Genomic DNA, 18,087 nt, shown 5'->3' on the forward strand with positions numbered 1-18,087 from the left:
GTCCTCACTAGAGGCCCTCCCATCAGTCCTTCACTGGAGTCCCTCCCACCTCTCCGTCAGTGCTTCACTGGAGGACCTCCCCCAATCTGTGCTTAGCTGGAGGGATAGAGGGATGGAGGGATGGCACTGCCCCCATCATGCTTCCTGGTGGTAAAATCCCCCGTCTGTTCTTGGTCTGTAGGCCCTATGAGGTGAGCATAGCAGAGCCCCAGTTTGGATCCTCGACTCTGGCAGACTGGCACATTGACATCATATTGGGAGAGAGGATGGGTGCTGACGCCAGATGTGATGTCTGGAGGTTCTGCTCCTAGAGAGCAAGTGTCCTGAAATGACAGCTAGATACCATTCCTCAGTCGGCTCCAGGGGCTCTCGCCTGTCATCCGGTCTGAGGGAGGCTCAGGAAGAGCACTGCAGCCCAAGGAGGTCTCCAGCAAGGAAGCCCAGACCCTACCTGAAACACAAGTAACGCAAAGAGGAGGTGGGAGCATGGCTCTAACGGAACAGCACCTCCCCAGAATGTGCCAGGGCCTTGAATCCAACCCCAGTACCACTAGAAGAGGTCAGCAGCATCGCCTGTGACCCTGGTCCTTATCCTCATCTCGGTTACCGGCACATGTTGACCCCTCCTGTGTACAGCCCACGGTGGAGGGGTGGGCAGCCCCCGGGGAGCCCACCAGGGCCGAGGCTGGATGACCAGGGACAAAGCCAGGCAATCCTGCACATGGCTGTGGATGAGCGCATGGGTGACTTGCACCCCACTGCTTTTAGAGGTGAGCTCAGCCCCCCACCTGTGGGCCTGGGTCACCTTCGGGGTCCTGTCTCTGTGCAGCCACTGTCTGTAGATTCGCTGCAGGGTATCAGACCAAGGAGGAGGCCATGTGAACGGCCACCTGGCTGACTTTAACAGCCCCTTCCTGGGTGTCTGTGGGGCTGTAAGGCCCGTGGTGGGCTTCTGAGGTGCATGGCTCATGATGTGGAGTGCGGGGCTGGGATGGCACCCACTGTCTCTGCAGCTGGTTGGGAGAGGTGACCCCGCCTCTGCTGGCCTCTTGTGGATCATTCGCCAGAGGGAAGCCAGCTGCTGTCTCAGGAAGACATAAGAGTCCACAACACAAAGCAGTCTGCCTGAAGTCCACCCTCCAGCCCAGTCCAGCCCTCGGACAACCACAGAGCCTGGAGCCTTCCATGCAGACGGCCCGAGGCAGCATCTCCCGACAGAAGCTGTCTGGCATTCGTGCTCTGTGATGCTCTGGTCAGGCACCGTTACACCATCCAGTGCTAGATCTCCATGGCAACCTGGCCCGGTCCACCCAGACAGCAGAGCCTGCTTCGAGCTGGCCCCCAGGGTTTTGCGCCCTGGTGTTGGTCTGTGTGTTTGTTGTTATGACAAGTCCTTACTCAGCATTTGCTGATGAGCTACACCATAAAACAAGAGATTCCGTCCTGGCAGCCCTTAGCTAGGGCAGACAGGTGCCCTCGTACAAGAGCAGAAGCACCCCAAGAGGTTAGGGAGACCACGCCGGGCCCAGTGACCGCGCGCCTGGTCCGGAACACATCCACGTTAGCCACAAGGGTGCACGATCCAGCCCCCATCCCACAGGGTGGCACGGGAGTGACAGCCTCTCAGGGGTGGATGTCCTAGCCATTCCCACGAAGGCCCCAGGACTCTCTCTGGAGGACAGAGGGGAGGCACTGAGGACAAACCTGAGCACAGCCACGCCCACGGCCGCCATGCACCTCCCCTGGGGCCGCCGGGCACCCCCCCCCCAGGCCTGACCCATCTCACAGCACCCCGGGCTGTGGGCACGGAGACAGATGTGGGATCGTGTGGTCCCCACGCAAACCCGGACGAGGAGGCGAGCTCCACCCCAGACCTCGCAGAGGCCCGTCCTGCAACTGCCCTTAGCTTACAGGAGGCTGAGCGGCCTGGCTCCGATGTGGTGTTCAAGGGAGGAGGGAGAATCCAGCCAGAGGTCCAGGCAAGAGCCAGCGCCCAGGACGCCACCCCACCACACACACACGCCACACACACACCACACATACCACACACACACACCACACCCACACCCACACACCACACACACATAACCACACACACACCACACACACCACACACACACCCATACACCACACACACACCACACACACGTAACCACACATACACCACACACACACACACACACACACACACACACACACACACACACACACACAGCCTGAGACGGCGCGCTCACCTGCCAGAAGATGCTGTCGATGGTGTTACCCAGGAAACCGTCCCGGCCCTCTGAGGACACCAACTTGGGCCCGAGGATGGTCATGAACTCGTCAAAGTCCACCTGTCCATCGCCTGGAAGGAGAGGACAGGAGCGTGAGGGGAGCAGGCTCGGAGGGCGAGGCACACGAGCTAGCTGGGAGCTGCTGAGCCCTGCCCCCCAACCTCACCCGGCCTGGCCCTGCCCCCCAACCTCACCCGGCCTGGTCCTGCCCCCCACGCCTCACCCCTGGCCTGGCCCTGCCCCCCAACCTCACCCGGCCTGGCCCTGCTCCCCCACGCCTCACGTTACAGTTACACACACGTCCACGGCTCCACAGACTCCAGGCTCCCAGTCTCTTTTGCACCCTTTGCCCACCCTTTCTGTGCTGGCACTGGAGCTTGAACTCGGGACCTTTTGCTCTTGCTTTGCTTTATCTGCCTAGAGCTACTGCTGAATCCCACCTCTACTTCTGGGTTTTGCTGGTTAATTGGACTTTTCTACCCAGGCTGGTTTCAAACATAATCCTCCGACGCCAGCCTGCTGGGTAGCTCGATGTAAGCCCCCAGCGGCCAGCCCGGCCACCACCTGCACATACAGTATCCTCAAAGCCCCCCACGTGCTGACGAGTGCCCCGCCAGAACACGGCCGGTGCCTGCAGGTGAGGGCCCTGGCACCAGGGGGGGCATCCAGGTTGCATCCAGGATGCCACAGAAAACAAGGTAAACCTGCTTGAGATGAACTGGCACCGTATCTGCACACAACCAGATCCTTTCAGTCTTCTCGGGCTGGCACGCCATGCGGAGCGCGTGAATACTGTGTAAGTCATGCACGTTGTTGCTTGGGGACAACAACGGCACAGGCGAACGCCTGACTCCCTGGCTTGTCTTTGTGATGGGGAGCTGGGAGCTCAAGCAGGGCTTCCTCCGCAGGCCCTCCACCACTCCAGCCACGCCCGCAGCCCATCGGAACTTGCTGGGTTCTCAGGATGCGCAGGCCGTGCCGGCTGGGGGCTGAGGGTGGATGTGTTCACAGCTCCCAGCTGCCGCCCCACAGGGAAGAAAACCAGAGCACAGAGAGGGCGTGTGGGCTGCACAACTCAGAGATGTCAGTCACTGGAGTTCTGTCTGGAACGTTCTCCCCTGGCCCTGGATTCCTGGGTAGAGAGCACTAGGGCTGCCTGCTGGCTGGCTGGCACAGGGACCAATTAAATCTAAATTGCTCTCGCCCGTGTCGCGCTTGGGACTCGGGTCAGCCACTGGAGATCTTATGTAATCATTCGAAATGTAATAATAGAAACGGGTTTGGTGGTGCCAGCTCCCCAAGAGGCAGTGATAAGAAGATCGTGGCTCAAGGCCAGCCTGGGCAGAGTTAGGGTGAGTCACTGTAAGCAAAAACAAACCAGAAGGCAGAGGGCTGGAGGCGTGGCTCGAGGGGTAGAGTGTTTGCCTCACAAGGGCAAGGCTCTGGGTTCCATCCCCAGAGCTGCCCACCACCCACACGGCCCCCCACTCCAAAAGAAAGACACAAAGAGTAATAAGAAGTACTAGAAGCGTTATGTAAGGCCGGCGAGGCACCGGGCACCAGGCTCACGGCCTCCAGGGCTCGGGGCCTCCAGGCCAGCACTCTGCTCAATCCCACTCCACCATCACCAAAAATAAGAATTAAAGGGCCCACAGAGGATGTGTGGCAGACCTGAGGTTCTCCCCTGAACCCCCAGGGAACCCCAACAGCATGGTACTGGGCACATGGCCCAGCCCTCCCCCATCCCAGCCTCCCCCCTCCCCCACCCCACACACAGCCTGTACTCCTTCCTCTGTCCCTTCCCAAAACCTACTGGCTGTCCTGTGTTTTCCTATCTGGGCAGGAGGACAACCTGCAGCGGGAGGCCGGCTGGGCTTTGGGGAGCTGCCCACACGCCCCCATCTCACAACCCCGGCCGGCCTCCAGCAGCGACCTCCGTCCTCACAGACGTGGCCTCCCCAGAGAACGGGTCTCTCACAGGACCTGCACACACCTGGCGACACTGACTTTCTGAGTCCCTCGGACAAAAGCTTCCAGACCGCACCCGGACTCTTAATTGCAAAATTCTCATTTTGCGAAATCGTGTTCTGAATCCTGAACAAACAACTGGCTGCAGAAAGAATGGGATCCACTCCAAGAGGCCCGGGGCCCTCCTTCCAGGGCAGCCCATCCGCCCGTGACCCCACCATCCACCGGCCCCCACGCCCACTCAACACCCGCCCCCACCCGCCTGCCCCCTCCTCCCCCCACCAGTCAAGCCCCTGCTGCTGCGGAAGTGGAGATGAGGAACTTGAGCCAGGGCAGGTGGCCACCCAGCCGAACAGCTCCCAAAGAGGAGAAATTCTCACTTGAAAAGCCACTGTGGAGGACCAGGAAGGAGCCAGAAGTGGGCGCCTGGGGAGCAGGGGCACAGGGGAGGGGAGAGAAGATGGCCGAGTGACGCTCCCGATCGGCTGACTGCACCCTAGGGCACAGCTACTAGACCTGGCCGGAGCACTCAGGGGTAGCTGCAAGACCCAGGGGGGAGCCCAGCCTCCAGGGGCCTCAGGTCCGTTACCAGGGCTGGCATTCGGGAGGACTGGGCCTGGCACGGCTGTGCTCTGGGCAGAGCTGAGCTGCACAGAGGCCATCCTGCTCCACTGGAGAATTCTAAAGAGGGCGAGGTCTAAAGGCTGGAAAGGGAGACGGGCGAGCTGGGCGTGCAGGGGGAAGACCAGGAAGCTGTCTGAGGACCGCCCTCTCCTCATGCTGGATCTGGTGCTGCAGGAACAAGGCGTAAGAGCCAAGGTGTGAGCCTGCAATACAGAGGGCCCCGGGACCCGTCCTGTCCCAGGGATTTCACCCCGCAGCGGCACAAGCTGACTGCGCTCAGCTCTCCTCTGAGTCCTGCAGGCACAGCCAGCCGACACGGGCAGACATTCTGGCGATAGCCAGCCCTGTGCCAGCCAGGGCAGAGTGCCCTGCCCCGACTGCGAGTCCTCCAGAAGGGGAGACCGAGGCACCGTGCATTGCCCGTGCTGCGTGCTGTCCCCTGACCTGACTCTGAGCTCCCTCACCATGCATGGAGGATGGGGAAGTGGCCAGGGGGGGCCCGTCCTCCATCCTCCGACCTCCATCCCCAATCTGGCATCCTCTGAGCACTTACTGCATAGCAGGAACTGTTTCCAGCCATTCTGCTCAATAACTGGAACCTTCTAAGAGCCCGCACGGGAGCAGCGGATGGGGGGATGGCCCACGCCCCACCCTCGCCCGGCTCTGTGGACTACTGTCTCCAGTCCCTGGGTTGACAGATCAGTGCTGGATCCAGGGGAGAAGAGAAACCTTGCCAAATGCAAAGGGACGGTGCACCCCAAAACTTCCCATCACCATTTTGGTGCTGGTGAGCTCAGAGGCCCACTGGGGCGCTGATGAGAGCCGGCCGATGCCCATTCACCGCCTCTTGATGCCACTCCAGTAACCCGCAGGAAGCTGGAAGTAGAGCTGTGGCTTAAGGGGTAGAGGGCCAGCTTTGAGTAAAAGAGCTCAAGGACAGTGCCCAGGCCCTGAGTTCAAGCCCCAGCACCAGCCCCAAAAGGGGGGGAGGGGGGTAGAGATTTCTTGGAAAAAAAAGAAGAAAAACTATATATAAATGAATGATAAATCTAATCCTGAAAGGTCCAATTAAAGTTACGGTCGTGAAAAACTATGAATCACCAAATGCAAACATCATGATTAATTACGGTTTTATATAACTGAAAGCTAAAACGTTTTTAATTTTTTTTGTGCAAGGAGTGGTCTTTTTAAAAAGGTAATTTATCAATTTAAGAAAAAACTGGAAAGCAAAGGAATTAGAGTTAATAAACTAAAATGCAATTTTCTACAGTGACCAAACAGCTTTCTAATGTGGGGGAAAAAAAGTCAATGTGATGGGTCCCAAAAAACACTCAGCAAGGAAACTGGAGGAGAAGCCAGATTTTAAGTGTTCAGCAGGAACCTTGGCCTGGAGCCCCTGGTAGGATCACAGCAGTTCACACCATGTCAAACCAGCATGCCTCCAAGTGGGGAAGAGAACCGCCCTTCTGGGACAGAGGGAAGGGTCCTGCTTCCCCTGACCCCGGCCCTGGAATGCCTCCAGGGAGCACGCACTGGGACAGGCCAGCACCATCCTAGGAAGAGCTACTCAGGTGGGCTGAGGTCTGAGGATTACGGTTCAAAGCCATTCCAGACAGACATGTCCACAAGACTCTTCTCGACAGTGAACCACCAGAAAACCAAAAGCCTTGAGCTGAAGAGCTCAGGGACAGCCCGGGCCCAGCGTTCCAGCCCTGCGACCTTTAAAAAAAAATTAAAAAGCCAAAACTTTAAAAACATAATTAAGCACAGCGATACTATATTTAACATTTAACTGTATTGGAAAGTTCCAAGGAGGTACAGCCCTTGGGGTGGAGCAAGTTGGCTGATATGACACACACAGACAATAAAAATAAAGGGCAGAGTGGGATAGAGCAGGCCTCTTTGCCAAACGGTGCTGGGAAAGGTAAGAATTTAGGAGGAAAACCAACACTCTGTATTTTACTCTCAGGTACTAGAGATATAAAGTTCGCAGAACAGATATATGGGTTGCCAGAAGACCCTTCTAAGCTGAAAAATCAATGAAAGAGCCTAGAGAAAGTAAAAATGCAAGGACTTTCTGCTGCACTCTGCAGGTTAGAAGTGTGTAAGACTTGGGCTGGGCCTGTAATCCCAGCCACGTGGGAGGCAGCGTTCAAGGCCAGTCTGACTCCTTCTCGGTCCAGGTTGCAGACTCAGCCTTGCACGCCTGCCACGCCCGCAGCCAAGGGCAGTGCAGACAGGGAATGACACTCCAACCAGCCAGGCCAGAGGCAGAGACCGCCGTGACAAGAGGGCCATCAAAGTGGCTCAAGGGCAGCCAGTGCAAAGCCCAATGCCACCAAGAAATTCCAAAGACTAAACCAAAACTTTAGCACTCCACAGGGACACTCGAGGCCAAGAATCTGGTGCCAGGACAATGTTCAACTAAACCGTGGACGCCGAGACCAGAAAACCAATTCACAAAGGAAAACACAACTGTGCCACAACGTGGAGAGGGGCAGATTGGGCGACATGAAACGCATGTGGCCTGCGGCCAGCGGCCAGCACGGCCCACCACCCCACCAGCGATTTCACCTGCAAGCAAGGAGAAGGGCCACGGCCTTTGCCAAGCTTTTCTCACCCTGGCGGCACAGGCCATGCGGCTGCTGTGACAGCCAGCCTGGCTAGGAAGGCCTGCACAGCTCTCATATCCAATAAGCCACCAAAAAGCCAGATGTGGATCTGTGGCTCAAGCGGCAGAGTGCCACGCTGGAGGGGAAACTAGGAGACAGTGCCACAGCTCTGAGTTCAAGCCCAGGGCAGGCTCACTCAGCAGCGTGCCTCTGCCCTGTGGGGACTCCAGGCTCTGGCACAGGCAGACATTCTGACATTCTGTGTGGAAGCGTGGAGTCAAAGATAAACAACTCCCCAACCGTCTGGCTGTCAGCGGGGAGAGGCGAGTCTCCCCGCCACCCAAGGCTTGGGCGTCGGGTTTGGACTTAAACCCAAATGCTAGTGCTTCTTGGCTGGTGAATATCCAATTTCACCTCTATTTTTAAACTCAAACTTTAGAAATGGATTAAGCACTTCAAAGACATTTCAGAATACACAAGACACCCGAATTTATTTCCTTCCAAACGATCTCTTTGAACAGACAGGATTGCTTTTGAATGGACATGACGAGGCCCCTCAGGCTGGGGCGGGGGCAAGGGGCCTGGGTCTCCATGCTGTCTACACATCTCTGGGTCCAGGCCTGCCATCCCTCACCTACCTAGGCAGCCCTGTACCACGCAGGGACAGAAGCAGGGGTGGACACTGCATCCACACCCCAAGAAGGCTGGTGAGCTGGACTGCCCCCAGCGGCCTCATGGTTAGGGAGTCTGCACCCCGATCTCACTGTGGCCCAACCTCCCTGGAAGGAAAAGTCTTCCAGAGCCCTGAGCTAACAGAGCCTCTCCTGCATCTTGTTGCAGCCCTGTGAAGCTGATGGAGTCAGAGCCCCGGGGAGCTGGAGAGAATTGGGGAGGGGCCGGGGGAGAGGTCAGCTCTTAGCCCCAGGGAGCTGGAGAGAACCAGAGGGGGGGGAGGTCAGCTCTGGCCCCACGCAGCACTGTGTAGAGGCTTCTTGGCCGGCCTGCGGTTTGCTCACACAGAATCCTGTGCTTCCCATAGCAGCACCATGGGAGCCGACCCACAGCTGTGCCCGACCAAAGGGCACCCCCAAGGGCCCCACTCCACCACGGGAAGAAAGCGCAGATGCAGCAGCTACGCAGCCCCAGCCAGGACACTCCACCCAAGACAAGGAAAACCATCCAGAGAGAAAGATTCTTTGCCAGCAGAACCAACAAGAACGCCAGCCAGCAGACTTTGCACCTGAAGTACAGAGGACGCCAGACACCGCCAGCCGGAACTCCAGGCCCGGGGCAGGCAGCCTTCCAGAGCAACGCCAAAGATGACATCCGAGACGTGGAAACGCGAAGAAGCACGCTGGCACGCCTGCTCCAAAAGCACTTTCACAGCTGGGAGTGGTGGCACGCGGTTGAGGCAGAGAAGCTCAAAGCCAATTGGGTCAAGTGAGGTGCCCTTCCCCATTTTTCCCCGTTTAAAGGACGTTGGTGGCTGGGAATTCAAGAGAAATAGACCAAGTCCCAGGTAACGCAAAACCCCTGGAAGACGGAGCCCAGCCTGAGCAGCCAGGTGAAGACACGCCTGCCGTAATGGGCGACACTGCAGGAAATAACGCTGGAAGAAGCCCAGATGGCATCACCAGAGCATGCAACCACTTTTTTCTTCCTTGGTAAATGATGCCGACTCCACGCCACACCCAGACCTGGGGACGAGGGAGATCTGCTCGGTTTGTCTGGTAGGACAGCGCCGCCCTGACACCCAACCTGAAGACGAGGAAGAGAAGCAGTCCTGAGGCTGGCTGCCTGGGGGAAAGCACCAGCCCTTCTCCAAGAACAGAGCTGGTGCGTGGCTCGAGCGCCACCGCGCTACCTGGCATGCATGAGGCCCTGAGTTCAAATCCTGCCCCCCCAACCCCGCCTCAAAAATAACAACAAAACAAAACAATCTGAAATCTTAGAAGTTTCAAAAGAGATGAGCTGCAGGCCCTCACCTCCGGGCTGCGCGGAGGTCTCACAAGGTGCCCCAGGCGGTGTGGGGAGGGCTGAGGGCAGGGGTGCCTGCGCTGGAGGCCATCCTGGGGATGTTGGCTGGACAGATGATGGATGGTGGATGGATGGATGATGGATGGATGGTGGATGATGGATGGATGGTGGATGGTGGATGGTGGATGGTGGATGATGGATGGATGATGGATGATGGATGATGGATGGATGGATGGATGGATGATGGATGATGGATGGTGGATGATGGATGGTGGATGGTGGATGGTGGATGATGGATGGATGGATGATGGATGATGGATGGTGGATGGATGGTAGATGGATGGATGGTGGATGGTGGATAGTGGATGGTGGATGATGGATGGTGGATGGTGGATGGATGGATGATGGATGATGGATGGATGATGGATGATGGATGGATGGATGATGGATGATGGATGGTGGATGGATGGTGGATGGTGGATGGTGGATGGTGGATGATGGATGGATGGTGGATGGTGGATACTGGATGATGGATGGATGATGGATGGTGGATGGATGGTGGATGATGGATAGTGGATGGTGGATGGTGGATGGTGGATGGTGGATGATGGATGGATGGTGGATGATGGATGGTGGATGGATGGTGGATGGTGGATGGTGGATGGTGGATGATGGATGGTGGATGGTGGATGGATGATGGATGGTGGATGGATGGATGATGGATGGTGGATGGTGGATGATGGATGGATGATGGATGATGGATGATGGATGGTGGATGGATGGCGGATGGTGGATGGTGGATGGTGGATGGATGGTGGATGGTGGATGGTGGATGATGGATGGATGGTGGATGATGGATGGTGGATGGATGGTGGATGATGGATTGTGGATGGATGGTGGATGGTGGATAGTGGATGGTGGATGATGGATAGTGGATGGTGGATGATGGATGGATGGTGGATGATGGATGGTGGATGATGGATGGATGATGGATGGATGGATGATGGATGATGGATGGTGGATGGATGGTGGATGGTGGATGGTGGATGGTGGATGATGGATGGATGGTGGATGGTGGATGGTGGATGATGGATGGATGATGGATGGTGGATGGATGGTGGATGGATGGATGATGGATGATGGATGGTGGATGGTGGATGATGGATGGATGGTGGATGGTGGATGGATGGATGATGGATGATGGATGGATGATGGATGATGGATGGATGGATGATGGATGGTGGATGGATGGTGGATGGTGGATGGATGATGGATGAATGGATGGATGGATGATGGATGATGGATGGTGGATGGATGGTGGATGGATGGTGGATGGTGGATGGTGGATGGTGGATGGATGGATGGTGGATGACGGATGACGGATGGTGGATGGTGGATGGGGGATGGATGGATGGTGGATGGTGGATGGGGGTTGGGGGATGGATGGATGGTGGATGGTGGATGGATGGATGGTGGATGGTGGATGACGGATGGCGGATGGCGGATGGATGGATGGATGGTGGATGGTGGATGGTGGATGATGGATGGTGGATGGATGGATGGTGGATAGGGGATGATGGATGATGGATGGGGGATAGGGGATGGGGGATGGTGGATGCTGGATGGTGGATAGGGGATGATGGATGGGGGATGATGGATGGTGGATGGATGGATGATGGATGATGGATGATGGAAGGATGGCTGGATGGATGATGGATGATGGATGGTAGATGGATGATGGTGGATGGATGGATGATGGATGATGGATGATAGATGGTAGATGGATGATGATGGATGGATGGATGATGGATGGATGATGGATGATGGATGGTGGATGGATGGTGGATGGTGGATGGTGGATGGATGGTGGATGGTGGATGGATGGTGGATGGTGGATGGTGGGTGGTGGATGGATGGATGGTGGATGACGGATGACAGATGGTGGATGGTGGATGGTGGATGGGGGTTGGGGGATGGATGGATGGTGGATGACGGATGACGGATGGTGGATGGTGGATGGATGGATGGTGGATGGTGGATGACGGATGGTGGATGGCGGATGGATGGATGGATGGTGGATGGTGGATGGTGGATGATGGATGGTGGATGGATGGATGGTGGATAGGGGATGATGGATGATGGATGGGGGATAGGGGATGGTTGATGGTGGATGCTGGATGGTGGATAGGGGATGATGGATGGGGGATGATGGATGGTGGATGGATGGATGATGGATGATGGATGATGGAAGGATGGCTGGATGGATGATGGATGATGGATGGTAGATGGATGATGGTGGATGGATGGATGATGGACGATGGATGATAGATGGTAGATGGATGATGATGGATGGATGGATGATGGATGGATGATGGATGATGGATGGTAGATGGATGATGGTGGATGGATGGATGATGGATGATGGATGGATGATGATGGATGATGGATGATGGATGGTAGATGGATGATGATGGATGGATGGATGATGGATGGATGACGGATGATGGATGATGGATGGTAGATGGATGATGGTGGATGGATGGATGATGGATGATGGATGGATGATGGATGATGGATGATGGTGGATGGATGGATGATGATGGATGATGGATGATGGTGGATGGATGGATGATGGATGGATGATGGATGATGGATGGATGATGGATGATGGATGGATGATGGTGGATGGATGGATGATGGTGGATGGATGGATGATGGATGGATGATGGATGGATGGTGGATGGTGGATGATGGATGGTAGATGGATGATGGTGGATGGATGGATGATGGATGGATGATGGATGAATGGTGGATGGATGGATGGTGGATGGATGATGGATGATGGATGATGGATGATGGATGATGGATGGATGATGGATGGATGGTGGATGGTGGATGATGGATGGATGATGGATGGATGATGGATGATGGATGGATGATGATGGATGGATGATGGATGGATGATGGAAGGATGGATGGATGGATGATGGATGAATGGTGGATGGATGGATGGTGGATGGCGGATGGTGGGTGGTAAATGGACGATGGATGGACACCCCTTGGACATTTCTCCTGCTGTCCTTGGTGACTGAAGGCATAGTTTTCTTACACTAAGAATCCTAAGCCTTTTCTCAAACACCATTTTTCTTGTCTGCATCATCTCCATGGAAGCGTCCCAGCCCACGCAGTCCACACCAGTGGGGCGGGCGGGGGAGGCACCCCAAAGGGGCCCAGGTGGGGAGGGCAGGAGGAAGGGGCAACTCCATCTTAACTGCGGAACAAGACCGCGCCGAGCGCCACTGGGATGGGATCCCGAAAAACACTCCGTGAGCCAGGCACCGGCTCCTGCCTGGAACCCCAGCTACGGCGGGCTGAGGCTGGAGGGACAGCCATTCAAGGCAGAGAAAGCTTTCTCGGCATCCCCGCTGTTCGCAGGGCACAGCGTGTGCCTGGCACTCTACGCTAAACACGGATTCTAGCCTGAGCCGAGTCCACTGTGGCCTGCACAGACACACGGCTGTCTGCGGTAGAGGACAGGGGCCGGCTGTGGCGGCCATCCTGTCCTGACCTGAGCCACAGATTGGCCAGGCCACCCTGACCACGCAGCCCCCAGGGTGCCGTCCTTCAGACCGACCCACAGACAACGGGAAAGCCAGGCACAGCCACATACCCCTCTCCCTACCACTGCCCAGTCTTGTCCCCCAAGCAGATGCGCTGGCCCTGCCATCTGGCTCATGATACCATCCACACCTCGTCTCCTCCCACGCCAGATCCTGCGGTCCCAGCATCTGAGCGAGCGCCTCGCAGGGCAGAGGAGCCAGGATCACTGAAGGACAGCCCCTGCCTGGCCAGCCCCAGCCAAGGCAGGATTGAAATGCCAAGAGGTGCACTCCTGGCTCGGGGTCGATCCTGAGACTCTTAAGAGTAAGACCCAGGTGCCACGACTCACCCCTGCAGTCCTGGCTACGCACGAGGCTGAGATTCAGCTGGAGCAGGAAAGCCTGTAAGGCTCTCGTCTCCGATTAACCACCAGCAAACCAAAAGGAGCATGGTAACTCAAGCTGCAGAACGCCAGGAAAAGCTGCAGAACGGTGCAAGGTCCTGAGTTCAATCCCAGGACTGGCACATACACACGAAAGACTCGGAGCAAGAAAGAACCTTCCGGACTTCCTGAGGAGGCCAAGCCTGGTGGACAGGCTGCCCTCCCACACTCGGGCGGCAGAGCGGGAAGCCCCCTCAGAGGACCACCAGGCACAGAAGCAAATCGGAACCACTTGGAAGTAAAAGGACTGCGTCACCCCTCAAGGAGTGGAGGGCTGGCCCGGCTAGCCCACACAGGGGAGGGAAGGGGAGGAGAGGAGGGGAGAGGGAAGGGGGCAGGTAGGAGCGAATGGGTCCACGGCTCTGCCAGTGCCTGTAACTGCTCTGAAATCCCCACCACAGACTGGAACTCGCTGGACTGTTCTGGAAAACTCCACTCCAGGTTTCCATTCCACCCTGGCCCCTCTGATCGTCCCCACTCCCACGCCTGGCCCCTACCCCCTCCCAGCCTAACCTTGCCCCTCCACTCACTGCCCATGCCAGGTCCCCTCCCCCTTCTCTCCCGCTCCTCTCCTCTGCCCCCCATCTCACCGTCCATGTCCAGGCGCTGCATGATGATGGCCAGCTCCACCTCGCTCGGCATGTACCCCAGCGAGCGCATGGCCATGCCCAGCTCCTGCTTGGAGATGAAGCCGTTCCCATCACGGTCCAGGACGCGGAAGGCCTCCCGGATTTCTAGAAGACAGACAGACAGCCTGTGGTCACACCGTGCTGGCCGCAGCCACTAGGCAGGCACTGCACCCACAGGGATGCCCCACGGCCTCCCCCAGAGAGCCCAGCCAGACAAACAGGGCCAGGAAACTGAGGGGAGCTCCCTGACCTCCCACGGCCTCGCCTGCCCACACCCCACGCAGGCCCGGGGTGGTGGTGGCCAGGGCCCGATGCCCAGCTAGACACCCTGCCACAAGATGGAAATACAACCCACCAAGTAGCACCAAGAGCTGACCTTCCCTGCTCTCCCCCAGGAACCCGGCCATGTGGCCCCTCCATCCGCTCACTGACCCCGAGTCCCCACTGGAACCCGGCCACATGGCCCCTCCATCCGCTCACTGACCCCGAGTCCCCCCAGGAACCCGGCCACGTGGCCCCTCCATCCGCTCACTGACCCCAAGTCCCCCCAGGAACCCGGCCACGTGGCCCCTCCATCCGCTCACTGACCCCAAGTCCCCCCAGGAACCCGGCCACGTGGCCCCTCCATCTGCTCACTGACCCCCAATCTCCCCAGGAACCCGGCCACGTGGCCCCTCCATCCGCTCACTGACCCCAAGTCCCCCCAGGAACCCGGCCACGTGGCCCCTCCATCTGCTCACTGACCCCCAATCTCCCCAGGAACCCGGCCACGTGGCCCCTCCATCCGCTCACTGACCCCGAGTTCCCCCAGGAACCCGGCCACGTGGCCCCTCCATCTGCTCACTGACCCCCAATCTCCCCAGGAACCCGGCCACATGGCCCCTCCATCCGCTCACTGACCCCAAGTCCCCCCAGGAACCCGGCCACGTGGCCCCTCCATCTGCTCACTGACCCCCAATCTCCCCAGGAACCCGGCCACGTGGCCCCTCCATCCGCTCACTGACCCCGAGTTCCCCCAGGAACCCGGCCACGTGGCCCCTCCATCTGCTCACTGACCCCCAATCTCCCCAGGAACCCGGCCACGTGGCCCCTCCATCCGCTCACTGACCCCGAGTCCCCCCAGGAACCCGGCCATGTGGCCCCTCCATCCGCTCACTGACCCCGAGTCACCCCAGGAACCCGGCCACGTGGCCCCTCCATCCGCTCACTGACCCCGAGTCACCCCAGGAACCTGGCCACGTGGCCCCTCCATGTAATTTCTGACTCGGAGTCTTGACATTGCTTCATACCCACTACCAGTTCCTAAAGGCCTGCAACTACCTCTGCCAGACCACAGGCCCACAGATCCCCAGAACCACAGGCCCTAAGTCCACATGGTGAGCTCAGGGTTGGCTCCCTCCTCGGCTGGGGCCTCTGTTCCTGCCTGAGACAGCTTCCGGCTGTCGGGCCCCACCGCTCGGGTCCCTGCCTGCCCCCCTCTGCCTGCTGTCTCCCTCCCACCCCTCTCGTAGGAGTCTCAGAGACCACCGAGCACCCAGGACAGTGGCTCCCACCTCGAGCCCCCATCTCACCCTCCAAGCTGTCTTCCCAAGGTCACATTAACCCATCCCAGGGATCTGGACTCTCGTCTTCTGCCTCCTTTTGTTTTCCCCCGAGATTATTCTACTCCTTCTCCTACCTGGGGAAGCTTCCCATCCTTGAAGGGCAGACCAGGGTCACGAGCTCCACACAATCGTCCCTGAGCCCCACAGCCCAGCCACCACCCCAGTAGTGGTGGCTGGCTCAGAGTGCGTGGTGGGCAGCTCAGACACCTCTGTCTCAGCCCAGGACAGGAAGGTACCTGATAGGCAAAGGTCTGGCCATACCCATGTCCTACGCTAACAGTGGTGTGCAGTCAGGGCCTGAACGTGTGGGCAGATGTGGTTAGAGCGTGCAGACGCACGTGGCCCTCCGGGCCGGAGTGCTGGACTCCTGGCCAGCCACAGTGGCTGATTCCTTCTGTAGCCAGAGCCGGAGGTGTCCATGTGCCAGTGTGTGAGAAGGACCTGAGCTGGCCGCCCAGGTCAGCTGGGACAGATCCTGCCCAAGAAGAACATGGCAGGTTGTGGGAGGTCACGCTGGGGTCCCACGTGGCTGGAAAATAGGGGCTCAGTCTCTGCATATTTACTGTGGGCACCCCAGAGACCCCAAACCGGGGGCGACAGATAAGGTCAACACACCCCAAGTTTGCACAGAATGTGAGTGCCTGGCTTCCAGGACAGAGGGAGACAGTGACAGAAACTGTCCGCCAGTCTGCAGAAGCAGATATCAACTTCATTTTCTTTTGGAATGGAAGACGAGGAAGAAAGCCGAGGCCCCAGACTAGGAAGCCTCACTGAGACGTGAGGGGAACCCTGTCTTTCAAGGGCAGCAACCCCAGCACCCCACAGGCTTAGGAGGAGCAAAAGGCCCAGCAGCCCAGAGACAGACGCATGTGCTGCTTCTCCTGTTATACCCAGGAGTGGGACAGGCTGGGACCCTGCCACCAGCAGACCAGCCGGGCGGGGTGAGCAGGCCTCCCTCGGGTGGGCGGCAGCCCCAGAGAGCCTTCTCCCTCCATGGAGAGGGGCGCAGACCCAGTCTTCAGAAACACTGCGTGCTTATCCTGCTGCTTCCTAAGGAGCCGAGAGCCTGCTGTGCTCTGGATCTTTTGTTCAAGTGAGCTTTTCCGTCTCAGGAAACACGTGACTCCTTTCTCCAGCATGACAGACTCTTATCCCACGCGCGTCGGCTGAAGTTCAGACGCCAGCCCAAGTCTCTATCAGTTGACTAATAACCCAGCTTTGAAGCATCAGCGGAAACGTACAGTACTGTTTGCAACTTAAAATTAGTACTGAGGGGCGGGCATGGTGGCGTGTGCTGCCGACTCACCCAGCTACTGGGAAGGCAGAGGTTTGGAGGCCAGCCTGGACAAAAGCGGGAGACTGCATCTGAAAGACAATCTTCCGGCCAAAAGGGCCTGGCGCCTTGCTCAGGCGGTGCAGTGTGAGGTGCTGAATTCCATCACCACTCCTCCCTTAATGAATAACAGTAACTTTTACTAACTCAATCCCCAGGAGACACGAAATCCGTTATTCTCCACTGAGGATACAAAAAATCTATTTATTCTCCACGGAAGATACAAAATCCTTTTATTCTCTGCTGCAGATACTAAACCCATTTATTCCCCACTGAAGTGTATCTGCAGGAATAATGCAAGTTTTATTCTTATTTTAATACGGGATGGGTCTGTTAATGAAAAAGATGGGTTCTGTTGATAGAGATCACAGAAAGGCTACAAAGCTGGAGCGATGAAGTTCAGCAAAGTTCAGCAAAGCAATTATTAAAACCTGGTGCAGAAGATGTGAGGCTGAGCTCGGGACACGCGGGGACACGCGGGGACACACGGCCAAGGCGGGCCGGGATGGCAAAGCCAGAGGAGCCCCCACAGTGAGGAGACCAGGGGCCGAGGGACCCCACAGCACAGAGTGCTCTGGCCCACGGGCCAAGGGCTCGGCTTCCCGCCTCTCCCAGGCCAGCCGGGCATTAGCAGGAGAGCTGTGCGTCCCCTGCTGGCCACCGCCTTTTTCTAAATGAGGTTTTCCTGAAACACGGCCAGCGGTCTGCACACTGTGGGCTACGGGCTGCCACATGTGGAGCCACAGGCGTGGCGGGGGCTCTGGCCCACAGGGGCCGGGTTTTCACACTCTGGCCTTTGTAAGGTGAATGCTTTTTAAAGGACATCCAACTGAGCTGAGTGGCCGGTGGAGGGGGAAAGCCCGTGGATGGGGAGGGCCCGTGGAGGGGGGGCGCAGCCTCACAGAACCCCCTCCTCTCAGTGACCTGGCGTCTCCTGCTGGCACGGTTTCAAAGGGATTCATGAATCTCCCCTCCAGGACCACTTCCATAAAAGCCAATTTACTGTGCTTCTGCCTGGCCAG

General features: G+C 57.6%; 1 protein-coding gene across 1 annotated transcript in view; it reads right to left on the reverse strand.

The window, feature by feature from the left end:
- Positions 1-335: 335 nt before the first annotated feature.
- Positions 336-18,087, reverse strand: part of Caln1 (calneuron 1) — a 96,440-nt gene continuing 78,688 nt past the window's right edge. Inside the window, exons 4-7 of the mRNA XM_090324088.1 lie at positions 14,090-14,233; positions 2,235-2,347; positions 608-725; positions 336-451 (exon numbers count right to left, since the gene is read on the reverse strand). Coding sequence (XP_090180214.1) covers positions 336-451; positions 608-725; positions 2,235-2,347; positions 14,090-14,233 — 491 coding nt within the window. The remainder of the gene's footprint in view (positions 452-607; positions 726-2,234; positions 2,348-14,089; positions 14,234-18,087) is intronic.

This window comes from Megascapheus bottae, chromosome 34 (assembly GCF_031878675.1).
Source record: "Megascapheus bottae isolate mThoBot1 chromosome 34, mThoBot2.hap1, whole genome shotgun sequence".
Lineage (NCBI taxonomy): Eukaryota > Metazoa > Chordata > Mammalia > Rodentia > Geomyidae > Megascapheus > Megascapheus bottae.